At 50.7% G+C, this 14,648-nt stretch overlaps 6 protein-coding genes across 6 annotated transcripts; 2 read left to right on the top strand and 4 right to left on the bottom strand.

The window, feature by feature from the left end:
* Positions 1-1,140: 1,140 nt before the first annotated feature.
* UV8b_04885 (uncharacterized protein) lies at positions 1,141-2,139 on the top strand (the record flags this gene model as incomplete). Its single annotated transcript, XM_043142383.1, has 1 exon — positions 1,141-2,139. One exon carries the CDS (start codon positions 1,141-1,143, stop codon positions 2,137-2,139), a length of 999 nt encoding a protein of 332 aa, XP_042998317.1.
* Positions 2,140-2,978: 839 nt separating this feature from the next.
* On the top strand, positions 2,979-3,725 carry UV8b_04884 (uncharacterized protein; the record flags this gene model as incomplete). Its single annotated transcript, XM_043142382.1, has 2 exons — positions 2,979-3,184; positions 3,275-3,725. 2 exons carry the CDS (start codon positions 2,979-2,981, stop codon positions 3,723-3,725), a joined length of 657 nt encoding a protein of 218 aa, XP_042998316.1.
* Positions 3,726-5,612: 1,887 nt separating this feature from the next.
* Positions 5,613-7,426, bottom strand: UV8b_04883 (uncharacterized protein; the record flags this gene model as incomplete). The annotated part of the gene is made up of 5 exons (XM_043142381.1): positions 5,613-6,083; positions 6,160-6,252; positions 6,325-6,762; positions 6,815-7,059; positions 7,132-7,426. The coding sequence occupies 5 exons, from the start codon at positions 7,424-7,426 to the stop codon at positions 5,613-5,615; spliced, it is 1,542 nt and encodes a 513-aa protein (XP_042998315.1).
* An 814-nt stretch (positions 7,427-8,240) lies between these two features.
* UV8b_04882 (uncharacterized protein) lies at positions 8,241-8,714 on the bottom strand (the record flags this gene model as incomplete). The annotated part of the gene is made up of 2 exons (XM_043142380.1): positions 8,241-8,601; positions 8,659-8,714. 2 exons carry the CDS (start codon positions 8,712-8,714, stop codon positions 8,241-8,243), a joined length of 417 nt encoding a protein of 138 aa, XP_042998314.1.
* A 662-nt stretch (positions 8,715-9,376) lies between these two features.
* UV8b_04881 (uncharacterized protein) lies at positions 9,377-11,036 on the bottom strand (the record flags this gene model as incomplete). Its single annotated transcript, XM_043142379.1, has 4 exons — positions 9,377-10,525; positions 10,586-10,654; positions 10,717-10,791; positions 11,028-11,036. 4 exons carry the CDS (start codon positions 11,034-11,036, stop codon positions 9,377-9,379), a joined length of 1,302 nt encoding a protein of 433 aa, XP_042998313.1.
* Positions 11,037-12,471: 1,435 nt separating this feature from the next.
* Positions 12,472-14,310, bottom strand: UV8b_04880 (uncharacterized protein; the record flags this gene model as incomplete). The annotated part of the gene is made up of 5 exons (XM_043142378.1): positions 12,472-13,581; positions 13,654-13,752; positions 13,814-13,931; positions 13,989-14,083; positions 14,146-14,310. The coding sequence occupies 5 exons, from the start codon at positions 14,308-14,310 to the stop codon at positions 12,472-12,474; spliced, it is 1,587 nt and encodes a 528-aa protein (XP_042998312.1).
* Between the last annotated feature and the right edge of the window lie 338 nt (positions 14,311-14,648).

Here is a 14,648-nt window from a genome sequence, read left to right as displayed (position 1 = left end):
GGAACCTGGCTGACCTGGCTGACCTGGCTGACCTGGCTGACTGGATCCCCGTGGGTGCCTTATCACGTCGTCGTGCCCTTTCGTTGGCGGTGATGCGACGGGGCCTCTCGGAAATCAAAGCAAGCAAGGATCAATCATATACTTTACGTCCGATGTTGTGGATGCCGTCCGCTTGTCAAGCAGATCTTCGCAGATTGTCCTCAATTGGCTGCCTGTGTGACGGAGCTTTCCCAGGCACACGACAACTTATCATTGACACTTACTACAGTACTCCGTAGAGAGGGGCTGCGCCGCTGCAGCGTCCATGATTGTGGCCAGACTTCGCCCGGTGATGGATGGATGGGGGTGGGTGGGTGTGCGTCTGCCAATACTTGGCGCCGCAGCCGTGGCCATTCCCACCCCGAATTCTACATACGGCCTGGCTCGAGCTATCGAGATGCTGCTGCTGTTTTGATGTTTGCAGCGGACACTCGGGCGCGATGCGTGTTCAACGGAAGCGTCATGCATCATTCACTCGTTGGTCAAAATAGAGCATCATCTCTGCAAAACAACGCCCCCGCGCCGCGCAGCTCCGGAACGCGTCACTTTTTCCCTCCCCTCATGGAAGTCGAATAAATGAGAAAAAAAAAAAAAAAAAGAAGAAGAAGAAGAAGAAAAAGAAGAAAAAGAAGAAGTAAACAAAAAGGTAACCTTGGGAGTGCTTCGTCAATCAAGCATTTGTCAAGTTGTCACATGGCAGACAGAAGTTCGGTGGGGTGGGCAGGGCTCCCTTCCACCCCAAGAGGAAGGACCAAGTGGGGCGGAATCGCTTAGCGTCAATTGCACTTACCTATTGCATCTTCTCTTTTCAAATGGCAGAACCTACAAGGTAAAGAAAGAGGCACACTGAGACTTTTTGTCCAGTTGCTCATACAGCCGCGAAAAAAAAAAAAAAAAAAAAAAAAAAAAAGAGAGAGAGAGAGAGAGAGAGAAGTAAAAGAAAAGAAAGGGACAGCATCTTTGGTCTGGCCACTCTTGGGGGGGCCCCAGTTACGGTACGTTGTCGGCGGCAAGGCGCCAACGATCAACTCAACTGGATCGATCAGCTTTCTGACCGACAGGTAGGTGTAGACACACACAGAAGGAAGAGCTTAGCACGCCATGAGTCGTGTCAGGCGAGGTGATGCGATGGATACAAACAACGAGGAGAACCCCGGTGGCTCCCCCCCCAGCAATAGCTCTGACCATAAAGGCAAAGGCAAAGCTGGACAAGATGAGCCAGCACAGGGGGGAGGATCCAAGGAAGCTTCTTCCATGCTGGACCGCGTGCAGTCATCAGGTAGAGCTCTGCTCCGCGACGCAATAAGCGACAAAACGATGCCGGGTTTTGTCTCCAACCCAAAAGGAGCATCAGCATCCGCATCCGCATCCGCATCCGCATCCGGCACGTCGACATGCTCTCCTACAAGTGGTTTCCCACACGCCGACATCACCAAGACCCAGTCTGGGGCAAGAGTCCAAGACAAGCTCCCGCAACATGCCTTCAGGTCTCGGCACGACTCGCTGCGGGGCTCCGCTGCTTTTGCGGCTTTCGCAAGCGCCTCCAGCTTGGGGGACGCCATTCGCGCGGACCGTCTGCTGGGATCGCCTGGACAGTCCACGTCGGTGAGCGACCAGCAAAGCCTGGACGGCATGGACGTGGTGAAGCTGTTGTCCGAGCCCGAAGTCTGTGACGACGCATCCTCCGCAGACGGCAGCGAGCTTCTCACCCCGCTGGAGGCGGCGAGGCTGCGCGAGGCCCTGTTCGAGGCCGGAAGCACCTGGCCGTTCTGGGACCAGCTGCTGAACTTTACCCCGTCCTTCCAGCCGCGTCCTGACTCATCCGCAGACGTTGCCAGATCTCATCTGGGCACAGGGGATCCAGAGGAAGCCTCCAGGATCTGGCTTCAGCAGTGGAGTGACGTGCTTTCGTCTTACACGGATGAAGTTTGGGGCGATCTAGGCCCGCTTGCGCTGGAGGCCAAGAGAGAAGTGGTGCAGCGGGCGAGGGCAGGTGACGACGAGTCGCGCAGCTCGGATACAAAAGCGCTCGACAGGCTTAGACTGATTCTGGCACAAGTGCGAGGCCGCAGCGAGCAGGTGGAAGCGGAAGCTGGCTGAAGCCCCTTCTCGACGACGTACGTGTGAGGCCGAGAGATGAGACTGCCGGGGAGTTTTTTTTTTTTTTTTTTTTTTTTTTGGATTGCACGCTTGCCTCGCGTCTCGGGGCTTGCAGAAGTAATGTCTGTAAAAGTAGCAGCACCATTGTAGGAGTCAATAGTTGGCAGGTGACTGACTAACTTGGGCATCGCACGAAAGAATCGTACGGATGTATCGCCAGAAATCACAGCCTGGCGGCCGAGTACCTACATAGCACCGAGCACCGAGCACCGAGCACCGAGCACCGAGAACCGAGTGCCGAGTGCCGAGTGCCGAGCGCCAGAGTGCGTTGCAGCTACAGCTACGGACTACAGTTCCAGGGTCAAAGACTTGTTTGGTTGCTGAGCCAACAAGCCAAAGCCGCCTCCCGCCGCCTCCTGGATGCATCATGGATCCGGGCCCTTGGGTACAGTAATCAAAAGGGAGTCGAGTCCAAGCAGCGCGCAACATATTCATCCGCGCTCGTCACACACGGCGGCCCGGCTATCGACTCGCCTCGGCTGCTTTCTGCTGGACCGCCTGACGACGGGCCGGCCCAATGACCAATCGTCGTTGCCCAAGCCGCCTGCCTGCCTGCCTGCAAGTCGTCACGTCGGTTCGTCCGCTGCCAACCTGAAGTCGTCATAACGCATGCTCGGGGAGCCACTCGATTCTGGATTCGCCTCGCTGCCCCTGCCCTTCAGCGACCCCAGGACTCGTCCCGTCCATCCGTCCCATCCGTTCGCTCCAACGTTGGTCCCCGTCATCGTCTTTGTCTTTGCCCTCTGCCCGCTTGCTTCCCCGCCGCTGCGACGAACAACATGATCCCGTCGCCGTCATCAGGAAACGCGACCTTGCCCGCTTTCGCCGCCGCGACACCGCATTTCTTGCTTGGCAGAGCCCAATGTCCGGGAGGCACTTTCCCGTGTCCCACGTCGCTGGGCGCCGTGTTCAGCGACATATGCTGCAAGACTGATCAGCTGTGCACCCTGGACGGTGGCAATAACGCCGCGTGCTGTCCGTCTGGGTATGGGTTTTTTTTTTTTTTTTTTTTTTTTTTTTTCCCCTCCCACTTCTATGCCCACTTCTATGCTAATCGCGCTTCATCCCATCCCAGCGCCGTGTGCACCGGCTCCGCTCCCTCCCCTGTGACTTCAACCGTCCCTCCCGCCCCGACATCGTACGTCACGAACCCTTACTACTCTTTCCCCTACGCCCCGGCTTCGCTCGCAAACAGCGCCGCTTGCGCGTCGGCCACCAGCGCCTGCTCTTCACACTACGACGCTTGCGTCACCAACCTCGGGGGATCCGGCTACGGGGTCACCATCGACGTTCCGGGAGGAGGGGGCACCACTGTCAACCCGGACAACCACCGCCTGGGCCCCTCAGCAACCGCCGTCTGCTCCAGCTTGAGCAGCCAGGCGTGCGCGAGCCTCGGAGCGACAAGATGCGACTCCTTCAGCCAAGGCTCCGCTGCAAGCAGTGGCAGGTCGCGGCGCAAACGGTCCGTTGCAGTGACCATTGCGATATCGACTATTCTGCCCATGGTCATCGCCTCCGCAGCCTAGCTGCCAAGCCGAGCGTACCGGTTCCTCGATGGACTAAAATGAACCCCCAGCCCTAGCTGCGACGAGGTGGCGAGCGGGGGGGCCAAAGAAGGATATATTGTTCGTCCTGTTCGTCCTGTTCGTCCGGAAGATAGGCGGGCAGCCGATGTTTTGCAAAACCCCCCTTCTGCGTGTGCTGTGCGGCAAGCGTCGCGGCGCCACGACTTCAGAATGCTCGGTTGCCCAGCGAAGCAAAGCAATCGACAGGATGGGCATTTCATTCTGGGGTGTCCAACGTCATTAGACATTCATCCGGAGCAGTTCGGTGGAAGCATGTTCCATTTCACCAGACTTGGTCCCAAAACACATCCCAAGGGGCCAAGATACGTGGGAGACATGCGACGTCTGTAATCATTGTTCTGAAAAGGTGGCCCACGCCAAGGAATAGCCGACTCTCTGTTGAGCGCAATCGGGAAAACTCTCCTAGATTCACAGTTGTACATCATTCTCGGTGCTGGTGCGGACATGACAATATGGGCCCCGTCATGTCGCACTTTTCGAGTTTGACATGCTAGCAGGCAATGTGAGACGTAAAATATTTGTGGCTTTTTTTTTTGTTATTCGCCAAACGGGCTGCAATCGTGATGAGCGCAGTAGAGATCATCATTTCACCATGGCAACCCCGACAGAGCACTTCTTACAACGTGAATCGAAGAGATGCCACTGCCGTCTTCAAATTCGGCTTGACGCCGCAGGTCTTCCATGTCTTTTTTTCGACTTGGGACCCAGTAACGCTATTTGTTTCCTTGATTACGGCTCAATGCTGCTTTTACCTGTAAAGAATCCTCTGCAAACAGTCACGGCCATCACGGCCATCACAGCCACGGCCGTCCTTCATCATGTCCTGGTCAACGACCATGCCTGTTAAATCTTCTTCCAGGAATTTTCTAGCTGCGTCCTCTGCCAGTCGTAATGCCGACTCTTCCTCCATCGAGAGCTTAGCACACGGGACCCTGATGTCTTCATTCTGACTCAGGAGCATCGATAAGAGGTTAGCCCGCTCAACCACCAGCTCCGGCACACCGTTCAGGGCGGCACAGTATGCCCCAAAGCTTGTCGAACTATATCCATTACGAATCGTAAAAAGATACGTAATGGTTTCTTTCGAGTCATTACCGCGCTGTGTTTTCATTACTTCCATGTGGGCCAAGGCAAGGTTTTGGCTGGAAAGTAAGCGACCATCATCAAACAGTTCGTGCAGGTGCGTTGCGAGTAGCAGCTTTGGGCATCTGGAACCCATTGATTGCAAATGCTCCAGGAATGATGCCAGCAGCCCCGAGCCGTCATCAGGATTGGTTCCTCTTCCAAACTCATCCACTACTAGGAGGCTCCGGGGGGACATGTGCTTCATCATGTAGAGTAGTTGCTTCAATTCAATCGCAAACGCGCTGTCATGTCGACAAACACTCTCTCGGGTCGCCATTCTCGTTAGAATCTGATCAGTTACACCAATTACAGCAACCTCTGCCGGGACATAGCTGCCTATGTGCGCGAGGTACACAATCATCGCCGTCTGCTTCAAGTATACACTTTTGCCTGATTGATTTGGTCCAGTAATAACAAGGCAGTTCTCTGAATTTCCGGTGCCAGCATTCTCCCCAGTTGGCAGGTAACAGTCGTTGGGGACGAATGAAGCAACAACAAGGTCTTGCAAAGGGTGTCGTCCGTTTTCTATTCGAATCATGTTCCGCGTAGTCATTTCAGGGACGTTCCATTTGTATTTTTCCGCCACAAACGCAAATGCGAGGAAGGCATCGATATCTCCGCAGGCGCTAGAAGCAGATAGTAAAGCCTCCTCGTGGTGTAGGATTCGCGCCGATAGGCGGTGCAATATCTCTACTTCTCTATCTAATCATGATCAGCACCGCTGTTTCCATCGAGCTTGTCCAGCCTACCTGCTATCTTGCAATAGATGTCACCAAATTTCTCGTCCAACTGTCGCATGCTGCCGTTTTTGTAGTGAACCGCATCATCTGCAACAAATATTCGTTCCCAAACATCACTGCGGTTTTCTTCCAAAAATCTCTCTGCACTGTCCGCATCTTTTTCGATCGCAAGGAGAAATCCAAGCTGAGGAAGGTATACGCAGGACCTGATGTGCTTCGCAAACCATGTAGGACATTCTTCTCTGAAAGACTGCACTGCATTTGCTAGAAAGCTGCTCAAGCCATCATATTGCCTCTTCATTTGGTCCAACGTCTCATCAGTACCAGGCCGTATCGTCAATAACTCTTGCGGTTCACCTTGCGAGAAATCTATGGTGGAATGTATCAATTCGCCAATGGATGTGAGTGAGTTTATATCAAATTTTGATGCAATCTGAGCGGCAGTCAGCAGCGAAAGATCCCTTTATTTTGCAGAAAAAAAAGCCAGAGACAAGTAGCCTCATGCATACATCATTTATGAGATGGTGTTGGCCCGAAGCTGCTAATGCGTGAAGCAACCTCGGTAATTTCACAGCTTGAATCACGAAAACACGAAGAGTCGACTAGACGCTTCCACTGAGTTTTCGCCCAGCTGACATGCACTCAATGCCTTTCCGAAGAAGATTTACGCATACTTTCATGTCCTTGACTTTTCGGAGTCCTTGGCTCATATCATGAGTCGTCTGTCTGTTCTGCGGCCTAAGGAATAGAGCAATGACTTGTTGACGGCTTTCAATCATCTCAATATTGGACAACGGTTTCCGAAGCAGCGCACTTAACGCAGATCTGCCTTGATTCGTGTGAATAAATCTATGCAATAGACCATAGATGGAGAAATTCTCTCCCTCGCCATGAGTACGACTATCTGGTCCTAAAGGCCGACTCTTTGGTTGAAACGTTGGATGGAAGATCTGTAAAGACTGAAGTGTTTCTGGGCTGGCAAATGCGTAGTGCTTCAACGAAAACCTCTCGATTGATCTCACTCGAATCATGGGTTCCATCTCAAATGGCATGCTGCGGCTCGCGAGCTGTTTCCGAGCAAGCTCAGACAGAACAGCACCAATACAACCAACCTGAAGACGTTAGCTGTCAGTACTATAACTAAAGAGTTTGGGCCAAGCTTACAGACACGGGATTTTCGATGTTCAGGGCATTAGTAGGTCCACCCAATTGCTCTCTTTGATGTACGTCGAGTCTCAATTGATGAAGTACATTACTGCTACAGAAGCCACTGTCGGCCGAAGTTTTCGAACTTGACTCGAACGCTGAGGACCAGTCGATGCCCGCACTGCTGAGTTTTTGGATAGCAGACTCGGTTGAATATTCAGAGGACGAAATGTGCTTTAAGATGTCCTTGTAACTCGGTAAGCCTGAAACATGATAATTTTCTTGTCAAATAGAGGCAGCAGGAACAAGTCTTTGGTGCATAGAAAATGCCATACAGTTTTGGATGTAGTCATGTAATTCCGGAGAAGCTCTATTGGAAATAAGAAGCGTCGTTGCCTGTGCATACTCTGCAAATTGCTCCGATACACTCATGGCGGCTTCCGGAACGTCGTCAGATACCTTTAGCAGCTCGTTTCCGGCATCAAAGAAGGCGCAGCCCATCATGCCGTTGCAAATGTTTAGTGCCATAATCACATCAGACGGAGACTCATGGTCGTCTTCGATGTAGCCCTGCTGCCAATCTCCATAGTCGTTGCCAAAGGTATCCGGCATCCGGATGTCTGGTCGCATGATGCTACAGAAGCAGTGATCACTGTAGCAGGTAGAAATAAACAAAAAATAAACTCGAGCATTGTTGAATGTCTTTTGAACCCGCAAGGCTCAATGAAAGTACGCACAAGCTGTTACCAGTGCCCAAATTACTTGATCCGCTCCTTCCTCACAAGCTAAATAGTTTCGCGCAAGCTTTCATCGAAAAGTGAAGGAGCACAGTCGTTGTTTCCCATTTCCGTAACTGGTTCTTGCTGTCCATGCTGACCTGCTACCTTGAATTAGGTACTTGCAGCACCCTGCTTGGGTATCTGCAGGTGAAGAAGCGGAAAGGTTCTAGAAATGAGCCGTGTGTAAGAGGAATCCGTAATTTAAGCTTAGCTCTACTTGGGTTTGGGAGGGGCGGTACTTATTCTACCAGTAGTTTATTTTAAAACTATTATTTTAATCATTGTTGTTTGATTATGGCATCTGAAATACCCTACAGTGATGACTTCAGCTTTGATGAAGGATCCAGCATCTTACAGTAATCATTCCACAGATAGTCTTGGGACGGCGACCTGAACCGGACCTCTCACTGTTGAAGGCGGGCTGGGGCTTGCTCGACCGGACAATGATGTTCATATGAAGAGTGCTCAGGATACCCATCACGTGGTTCGACTAGTTTTGAACTTTGTCGTACTCTGATGTTTCCAGCTTGGGTTACTCGGTGCATCTTCGACATACTAAGTAGGAAACCAACCGGAAGAACGTTCAATCGTGAAAGGGAGTATGGTACATATTCCTGGAGCCAAAATTCGTCCTTCTCACACTGAATGGGCCACTAGCCGTGGTCTCACTTGGCACCATAATTTCTAGCCCACTCAGTAAACTCATGACGTTGTTTGCGGATGTCGAGAAAGCCGGGACGGGATTCAAGAACGCTGTATGGGTTGCCCCGAAAGTTCTTTTCCACCTGTCCAGACCCGTCAATGAAGCCAGCGTCTCCCTCGCGTTCGATTTTCCCCGCCCACACTTGCCATCGAATCGGGTGCAGGTTTTCGGAGCCAACGACAATGCCGACACAGATGATCAGAGTGGCCAATATCGATTCGACACGGATGTCGATTGGTAAACTACTCGCTACATTTTGCAGATTGGAAGTAGGAGCCTTCAACGCTGAAGAGATTGCTGCATGTTCTTGAGCCGAATAGCAACTATACAATAAAAAGTGAGTACGACAAATCCAGCAAGAGGGATGGGGCCAAACATACGAGTGAACCAGAAGCAGGAGCCCTGTAAAGGTCACCGTTCTTGAAAACCACGTCATGGTAAGGCAAGCTCAGTTGAGCAGAATGTAGAACTCTTTCTTCTTGTTGAAGCTGGTTGCCAAGTTCCGTAAGAGGAGCTGGTCATAGCGCAGGTGGGCTGCTTACTCATCTGTCAAATGTCACGGAGTTAACGATGTAGCTTGAGCATATAAGCTTATGCGAACCCCACCCCGTGTGGGCAGAGGGGGTGTACCCAGATAGACCCCCAACAAGTCCCGGATCCGGGTCGGGAAGAGCCTGTTTCGGCGCCATCAAAGGTTATTCTTAGTAGACCGAGACAAGGTGTGCTGTCCCGGCGCTTGGACTTCATGCTGGCGGATCTTTTGATTTAGTTACTGCGGCAATGGAGACACCTTCGCGCTACCTACAATTCGCTATTTCGATTTTGACATGCATCATCATCATTCGGTTTATCTACCTAGGTCGGTGCCTATGCCAACGGCTACATACGAACAAATATCCATGCTCAGGTCTTGCTAGACAGACCAGCCGTCTATGCAAGGACTTGAGGAACGCTGAAGCACTGGCGATGACAACATGACGAACGTCAGGCATACACCGGTATGCTGAAACAAATGTCTCCCCAGCAGAACCCTACACATGGGAGAATCTGGGAAGAGTCTGGGAAGAGTCATATGGCTATGCAAGGAAAGAACCGAGGTCAAACATCGTTATCTCGGCAGCTTGCTTGCCATCCTGGGTATATGACTCGTTCGCTCACTTGCTCAGCCGGCCAAATGTCTTGGTTGGGAAACCCATTGTTGAAGGGCTGGCTTGCCATGAAATCGGACATGAAGGAAGTAAGACCCTGGCTGGTAATCGACTCTTGAGGCTGCCATCCTGAGTATCGAATGGAATCTGGAGAGCTCGAGCTCCCAGTGGAGGAGAAAAGGGATGGATCTATGCAGTTTTCCATGCCCAGGCCCTCTAATTGGCCAGGCGCGAGTTGAGCTATTTGAACAGACAGCTGAACAGGCCCATGCCCTTGAAAACTGTCAACCGCCTGAGAGTCGAAGCAGGCAGAGTCTGGCATCAAGTAAGCGTCGTAGCCGTGGGAGCTAACGCCGTTACGCGAAAATGGAGCGGCGACATTCTGGTGTTCTTCCTGCCACCAACTGATGCTGTCCTCGTGAGACAGAAGCGGCTTGGTCGCTTCTGAAGTCGGAGAGGTGAACTCCGTACTACTGATGGCCAAATCGAACTCCATGTCTTGGTCCTCGGGTTGCTGTGTGAGCTGGCCTTCAACTGGAATCGGCAATTTCCTTGATTCAGGCGAATTTCTTGGATTTTTCCCTTGGGTAGGAGTATACTTGTAGGAAGGAAACGCCTTGTGGTGCATTTGATGATCAATTTTCGCCAGCGCTCGAAACCTTGATTTGACGTCATCATGCTCCAATTTCGTCCAAGATGTTCCAACAGTTTGTGACGCGGATTGTTGTTGGTCTTTTCTTATCACCTTCCGGGCTACTTGCTGGTATGCCTTTCTATACAGCATGTACGAGTTCAATGGTCGAGATATTTTGCCCTCTTCCAAAGACTTTTGCTGTCGTTCTTCGACAGAGCGTTTCACATAAGTCTCTGGGTCAATATAGTCTTCTGGATACTGCTCCGCCGATTCTGATAATGCTTTTTCCAAGAGGAGTGGCTTGTCGTCATCCAAGTCGGATAACGGTGTCCTGCTTCGACCTCGAGGAACCCCGCCTTGCGCTGTGCGTTTTCTAGGCGCAAATTTGACATTACGAACGGGTCCTATGGCATCACGTATGCGTGACGCTGGCGACAACTTGTGCTTGTCACGCTGCTTGTGGCTCTAAAAGATCATTAGGCAAATGCAAACCACGTATCTTCTTCTGCTGTTGACCTGCCTTACCCAGCAATTTGTCATTGTCGAGGCAGGCAGGAGGAAATTGATGCCTTCGTCAAACATAAAGTCTATGAACTGGGAGAAAGGGTTAGTAGATGTAAAGTTCCCCTTTGACTGTCCAATACAAATCTGCTTACAGAACTGGTACTTTGCACGTAAAGATTCCGCCTTTGCTGGGAACGGGGACTTGAATCTGCAGTAGCGTTCGTTCTCTGTAGAAATGCAATCTTTCAGTCAGTTTCTCCTCATTTCCGCTTCTGTTGATGTCGTCAATGACTTTCCCTTGGAAGTCATGTTATCTTTGCCTCACGCCTGAAAAGGCGGTAAAAGTTTGGACAAGGAAAAAAATAGAAAAAGGAAGACGAAGAAGAAGAAAACAGTTTGATGGCGTCAAACGGCAAGTTCGCGGATTTTGGACTTACTTAAATGGCGCGAGACGACCTCATACAGTCTGCATTCCGAGGTTGGAAAAGAAAATGTTCATAAATTTATGTGCAATCTTGTAATTGTTGTTGTTGTTGATGAGAGGCCTGATACTGAAAGTCGTTCCAGTTGGCTTGACGCCGGGATTAAGGAGTATTTGACTTGCCACGAATCTTTTGCGCAAGCAATTCCATGACCGGACCTTGATGCGATTCTCTCTTTATCTCGATGACCCCATGTGAATCAGATTATATCCAGGAAACAGGTTCTGCCGCATGCGGCATCAAAGGATAGACCGTGGTGGGTTGTGTAACGTGGATCAGATCACCATGCGATCAGTGTGTCTGCTTAGGGTGCCAAGAACTGGTCCTCGCTGGGCCCCTTGTTTGGAGCCATTCATCGCGTCCGGAGAGCATCAAGGCGTGTTGTTTTTCGTCCAAGTCATAGCATGTACTTCAAACATAGAAGCGCTGGGAGAATTCAGTGCTGTGACACTTTGGCCGCAAGTTGCTCACAGCAAGTGAAACGCCTCGCTTTGCCTCGCTTCAGATCTGCTAAGCTGCCTTTGACAGAGTTGGTTTTCTACATAGCTTTAGAGTTAAGCGAGGTCAGTGTTTACACATGATGTACCCCCTTGGCCCACATTCAGCCGATGCGGTCCCTCTGAAGTTGCGAAACCAGGAGCTATAATTGTCCGTCAACATAGGGATGTCTAATGGAGTAAGACTACCACCAATATTGCGTCGGCGCCTTGACCTATCGTCTTTTCCGTCCGGTCAAAATCCGGAAACCTCCTTTTTGATAAAAATATGGCGCCTTAACTTCAACTAATCCACGTGTTGTACCCGACGGATCTTATCTAATTCTGACGCAGCAGGTTCGAGGCTGAGTGTTGGTGTCTGCCCCTTGGTTACGGATCTAGCTTGCGAAGACATGTGTTGGCAAGTAAATGGCCCTCGGTCGCCAGCTTTTGCCGACTTCTTGGACTAGAGCTGCTTCCTGTCCAGCAGTGTTCAGTAGAATTTGCATCGTTCCCGTTCAGAGCAGTCACCCTGTTCAATGGGCTTTGAACGTTGACGAAGTCCAAGCCCTGACTTTGTGGTTCAATATTGAATGAAAGTCTCTGCCTTTTCGACGTCACGTTCGTGGTTGGACGATTTAGGTTTCGTCATTGCTAACTTTAGGAGTTGCGGTGCTATATAAACACATCCCAGCCATGAAACTTGAAATGCGGACTGTGCAATGATTTTGCGGGAAGCAGGACGCCAAGAAAAGTTCATTCCCGATAGATAAATGTGATGCAGAGATAGTCTCCGCGTGAACAGGCGCTGGGGTCTTGGATAAATAATAGCTCGAGGTAAGTATGTTAACATTAGCAGTATTGCTGCAAGAGGGGAATGCGCCGTAAGTGCTTGCATGTTGTGCGCAGGAAGCAGGTTTCTGAAGTTTTGTGCCTCGTTACGACGATGCTAGGAAAGATGATTCTCTGCTGTCCGCAACTCGCCGGGTTGGCTTATCTCCGAGTCGTATTGATGTTCTGCTGGCATGGCTGATCCTTTAGCGGGTGGAACTTTGAGCTTGATGATGGTCTTTGATGTCTTGCAGTTTTCAGTTTCTCGGCGATCGCAAGAAGTGCAAACGAAGCGGAAGTCGGGTTTCTCAGCTTCCTTCTCGCTGATTCCAAGACAGCTGCTATGCTGCCAGATGTTGCATCTTTCACAAGCCAGGCTGTGAGTGCCATCATCAATCTGACCGTAGAGGCCACATTTACAGTCAAAGACCCAGTCCTCTTCCTCCAGTTGAATGGCTCTCATTGCTTGTCTTTTCTTCTCTATTTCGGCCACCAGTTGCCGCTCTGAGACACGTGGCGTCTCTTGGGCGTTTTTGCTGTCCTCCGAGAGCTGGGCCAGTTCCTCAGCATATCGCATCCTACGGAGTTCTCTCTCCTTCAGACGCCGTTGACGAGAAAACATTCTGAAGTCCCGTTCTTCACTGGCTTTCTGCTGAGAAAGAATTTCGCGTTGCTGAGCTTTTTCAGCCTCGAGTTGCTGCCGATATTGTTCTCTTTCCTCTTCGTCTTGTTTTTGCTTTTCCAGCTTGAGAGCTATGCGGCTTGATCTCTTCGCGTTGGCCATTTTCGCCAAGTTGATTCGCTCCCGTTCACGTTGTTGTTGTCTCCGTTTCATTGCTTCCTCCTGCTTTTCCAAGATTGGCAATAAATGCTTTTCCACTCGTTCCCGCAAAATTTTTTCGTTTTCATCCCGCGTTCTGTTTAGCGAATTTAGAAAGACCCGTGTCTCTTCCAAGGTGACGGCAACACACTCCCATACGCCACCAACGACGTCATCAGCTGATTCCAATCCTGCAACATGTCCGTCATCTATGCTTCCAGCATGTTCGGTTTCGCTCGGGGAAACAATGCGCCGTCTCTTGCCAGGTCGACGGCCGCCTCGAGAATGTTTTCTTTTACCGAGGTTGGACTGCGCATTGATGTTTGGCTGTGTGAGTCGATATATCCTATTGTCGTCCAAGACGAAGTAGATACGGTCCTCATGGTCCCACCCAAAGGGCTCGATACGCTACATCCTGCATCAGCCAAAATACGGAGTATCGAGAGAGCTATTGAGGGATATGCAGGACTGGCAATGTACCCAGTTGATTTGCTCGTTGTCCTTTTGTTCTTCCATCCGTTCTCGTATTCTTTCGGGATACATCATAGTCCATTGGGTTAACTTTTGCAGAATTTTGATCTATGTAGCATGGTGGTTATTAAAAAAGAGCCCAAAGCTGAAGGATCAAACAATTCCATACTTTGGTAATGACACTTAGGTTAGCAAATGATACGGGATTAGCCTCGTCACCAAAGGGATTTTGGTCGGGAGCATTAGCAATGTATTGTTTGCGAAGCTGTTGATCAAGAATCTCGTGGCTTGAGCAGAGGGTTAGCCTTCCAGATCCCGCAATGTGATCGTGTCGGAACGCTCACTTCAGTCCGCGGTGTGACGATACAAGCTTTAGTAGGGCCAAGGCAATATTAGAAAGCTTAGCTGATTGTGGGTTCAGACATTCCGCCTCGATTTCCTGAATTTGGTCGATGAGCCTTCATACAAAAACAAACAAGGAACAAAGACTGTCAATGTCACCTCAATGTCCACAGAGTCATCAACTTTCGCAGCCTTGCCAAAAATGTAAATCCACTGACACAAGTTTGCAAACTGCCACATGTTTCGAATCTGCTGTAAAAGCGGCGACGTTTCATTCTCTCCAGTGCCAAGAGGGTCTTCCATCCCTCTTTTGCGCGAAGGCATATCGAAAACTCGCTCTTACTGCTGGAAAGTGCACGAGGTTGAGCGGAACAATTGGTGGAATGTAGCAGCTTCACACCTTGTCAGGTGCCAAGTTGGAGGTTGAAATTGATGGCCAAAAGGGACAAGGGCGTTCATGTTGTTTGGTTCGCAAGCACGCGTCTTCCCGGAGCGCTTCGCCACTACGGAGTATGCACCAGGGAGTCAGCACTCGCTAACGTGCCTATAAGGTACCTCCACATGTACCTTTTAAGGTCAACGGCAGGGACGGAGAACAGGTCAACGTATGTATGTGCCAGGCCAGCCAGGCATCATCTAACGTCTGATGGCACCAAAACGCA

Source organism: Ustilaginoidea virens, chromosome 4 (assembly GCF_000687475.1).
Source record: "Ustilaginoidea virens chromosome 4, complete sequence".
Classification (NCBI taxonomy): Eukaryota; Fungi; Ascomycota; class Sordariomycetes; order Hypocreales; family Clavicipitaceae; genus Ustilaginoidea; species Ustilaginoidea virens.
The sequence above is the reverse complement of the archived record's forward strand: the minus strand, read 5'-3'. Positions and strand labels throughout refer to the sequence as shown.